The 3,478-nt window shown below is 33.6% G+C and overlaps 1 protein-coding gene across 1 annotated transcript in view; it reads left to right on the forward strand.

Annotated features, from left to right (window-relative positions):
* LOC105541605 (rho GTPase-activating protein 42-like) overlaps nt 1–3,269 on the forward strand; it is a gene marked incomplete at its 3' end in the record, with an annotated part of 109,652 nt that extends 106,383 nt beyond the window's left edge. Inside the window, exon 3 of the mRNA XM_011982708.1 lies at nt 3,208–3,269. Within this exon, the coding sequence (XP_011838098.1) occupies nt 3,208–3,269 (62 nt within the window). The remainder of the gene's footprint in view (nt 1–3,207) is intronic.
* Between the last annotated feature and the right edge of the window lie 209 nt (nt 3,270–3,478).

Consider the following 3,478-nt stretch of genomic DNA (forward strand, 5'->3'; position numbering starts at 1 on the left):
TTGTACCAAGAAATATGTACTTTTCTGGAACTGATGTGCCACTGCACTGCAGCCTGAGCGACAGAGCAAGTCTCCATCTCAAAAAAAAAAAAAAAAAAAAAAAAAAAAAAAAAAAAAAAAAAAGAGGAAAGAACATTTATTGTCAAATTGGGGCCAGTCTCAGAAAACTCCTGGAGGAAGACGAGTTTTTGTTGTGGGGAACCAGACATGCAATTGCTCTTGCATGTTAAAATTTTTCTTCTCAGACATTGCCATTATAATCAACTATTATCTTACTAAATCTATAAATAGTGTTCATGTGGGAAACAGACCAGAAAACAATTAAAGTAAAATAGAAAACAGCATCATACATTTTTAAACAAAAAGGTATAATAGCAAAATGAGAGCTTGTTTTCTTACTTGTAACCAAAATCTGATTTAAGGCAACTTCATCATTTGCTCTTGAGGTAGGAGGTACCTTAGGGGAAGCCTGTGGACTTCAGCTGTTCTCAGAGGCAATACCCAGGAGGCAGTAAGATACAGCGTGGGGCCGTATGAACCAGTGATCATTTCCTGGGTTGACCAAATGGGAAGTTCTAGTGTACTCCTGCCAATCTAATATTGTTATATTTTCATTTATTCCAAAATAGCTGTTGACAGGCTTCTATGTACTAGGTATTTATTTAGCCCTTTGGGAAATTTAATAAGAAAGAATCTATGTCCTCCTAGCATTTAGACTAGTATGAAAATAAAGCATTTGTAGCATGTTTTATTTTTCATTATGTGTTGAAAAAGTTATAGATTTTGTTAGGATGAATGAAAACTAGCAATCTCCTATCTTGCCAGTCCCCACTACTTAACTTTAATTTCTCAGAAAGACTATGTTGAACTTTTAGTCATTTCTTGTAATTTTTTCAAGACTATGATTGTCCTGCTATTTTTAAAATTTGTTTTTCAGTTTTAGATATTTATCATTTGCTTCATACTGTTTTCATACATGTCTTTACTTCACACTATTTTATACACGCCTTTCTCCTATTCTCTCGATAATTAAAACAACTTCAGCAAAATCAGTTTTTCATGTCGTATTGTTGTGATTTTGTACATATTAGTTACAAGCCAGTTACTCAGTTTATTGTGATTGTGTTATTTGTATAACGTTGTTTTCCCAGGAATTAACAATTGACTTGGAATTTTCTTTTTTTAAAGAAACATACTTATTATTATACTCAGGCAGCCCAAACTGACCTACCTCTTGACTTCTTTCTTTATAGACCTGTTATCAATTGCCTTCTAGCACCCAGAGTTTTGTTGACTTCTTCAAGCTCACCAACCAAGAACTTCAGTGGCAGTAGATACCTACCAGAATGATGGAATACTTTCTTTACCAAAGGAAAGCACAAAAATATAATATACTGTTATACACTCCAGTTAACATATTCTTTACATAATAATTTTTGTTCAACTTACTGTTTTCAAAACTGGAAATGTATTATAACATTAATATCAGTATTTCTGAAGAGATTTCTTTTATCCAAACTTCAAAGAAAAGACCATTAATGTATTTATCAGATTATCCTGAGTCTCCCAGGTAATCCATTGATTTCTGTTAGGGTAGCTGTGAATAAAATCCCATATGAAATAATCATAGGGTTTAACATTTCACACCAGTTTGGATAGTGTAAGCCTAGTAATTCTGAAAAGAGAAAACAACATTTTAAGTTGGAATATTTAATTGTTAAATGGGAAATATTTTTTATCTTCCTTAATGAGTTCTTTTGATGAGACTCTTGATTTGTTTTTCTCACTTACTTGTCTTTGTTGTTGGCTTTATGCCAGAATTACTAAACTTCTGGTCTCACAGGCTGTTTCCAGTGCTAAAATGGGGAAAGGAAGTGACTAGGAATCTAACAAATAAGGTTGTATGGCCCGGTGCAGTGGCTCACGCCTATAATCCCAGCACTTTGGGAGGCTGAGGCAGGAGGATCACTTGAGTCCAAGAGTTTGAGACCAGCTGGGCAACATAGTGAGACCCTGTCTCTACAAAATAAATAAGTAAATAAATAAACAAAATTAGCCAGGTGTGGTACATGCCTGTAGTCTTACATACTTGGGAGGCTGAGGTGGGAAGATTGCTTGAGCCTGGGAGGTCGAGGCTGTAGTGAGCCAAGATCTCACCACTGCCCTCCAACCTGAGCAACAGAGCTAGACCCTGTCTCAAAAAAAAAAAAAAAAAAAAAAAGGACATAGAAGAGAAGGTTTATTTGTGTTATCATTTTTGTGACCCAAACATTCTGACTTTGGTTAATTATTCATTTTAAGCATTAGGTATGAAAAATTGATATAGGTGAATTACTCTTCCATAATTGCCATTTGGACCAATGCATTTTTAAAGAATATGCTACTATAACCTCCCTTTAATTTATTTGCTTAGTTTTTATTTGTTCCCACAATGTTTCTGAATACTTGATCTTTCCCATTTCAATTTAAATTGCTGTCCTTGTTCGGTTCCTACCAACAGTAAAGCAATATAGATACCGATAGTTCAGCAGGCCTCTCAACTTTAATACAGAAACAGATCACTAGGAGATCTTGTTAAAATGCAGATTCTGGGGTGGGGCCTGACAGTCTGCATTTCTAACAAACTCCCAAGATGCTGATGTTACTGGTTCTTCTGACCACACTGAATTGAACAGCAAAGATCTAACATACCTTGCATGTAGAAGTAAAGTTGATCCCTTCAGTATATGGAATGTGTTTTCAATTATCTGTGACACTTCAGCTTCTAGAAGTCAGTGGAAAATTTTGCATTACTGGCTGCTACCAAATACACGAAATAGTAGATTTATTGCTCCTTACAGACTTCAAAATGTTTGATTATTTGTAGGTCACTGCTTAAAAATGATTTCAATGCTATATTTATCAATGTGTGTGTACATTTTACATATTAAATATATAAGCTATATCTCTTCCAATGTCTTTGAAGAAAAAATATTGTTGGTACTTGCTAAGCTTTAATTTGTAGCATGCAGACAAACATACATCTCTGATCCATAGCTGTTAGTCATTAGGATCCTATTGTATATTCTTTTATGGTTATACAAACATAAAATCACAGATATACTATATACAAATTAATAACTAGTTTCCTTTTAATGTTTCTTCCTGTGTAATTAGATATTAGCAATGAAAATATTAATGCTTTTCATTTTTTTTTTTCCCAAACAGCTCAGTCACTAAAAGAATTTGCAAGACTACTCATTGCAGTAGAAGAAGAAAGGCGAAGACTGGTAAGTCTGTTCTGTATTTCTTAAGAATATTGCTTTGTTTCAACATATTAAAGAATAGACCTCCTGAACTAGCGAACTTTATACAAGGCCTTATGATTTGACACATCTACTAATTGTTATATGTATTTTTGGAATGATTTGTGACTATAATGATCATATATTGCTAATAAGATATACCTTTTTCTAATTATTTTATTTGCTTGGCATAT

The sequence above is a fragment of the Mandrillus leucophaeus genome, unplaced genomic scaffold (assembly GCF_000951045.1).
Source record: "Mandrillus leucophaeus isolate KB7577 unplaced genomic scaffold, Mleu.le_1.0 Scaffold1059, whole genome shotgun sequence".
Lineage (NCBI taxonomy): Eukaryota > Metazoa > Chordata > Mammalia > Primates > Cercopithecidae > Mandrillus > Mandrillus leucophaeus.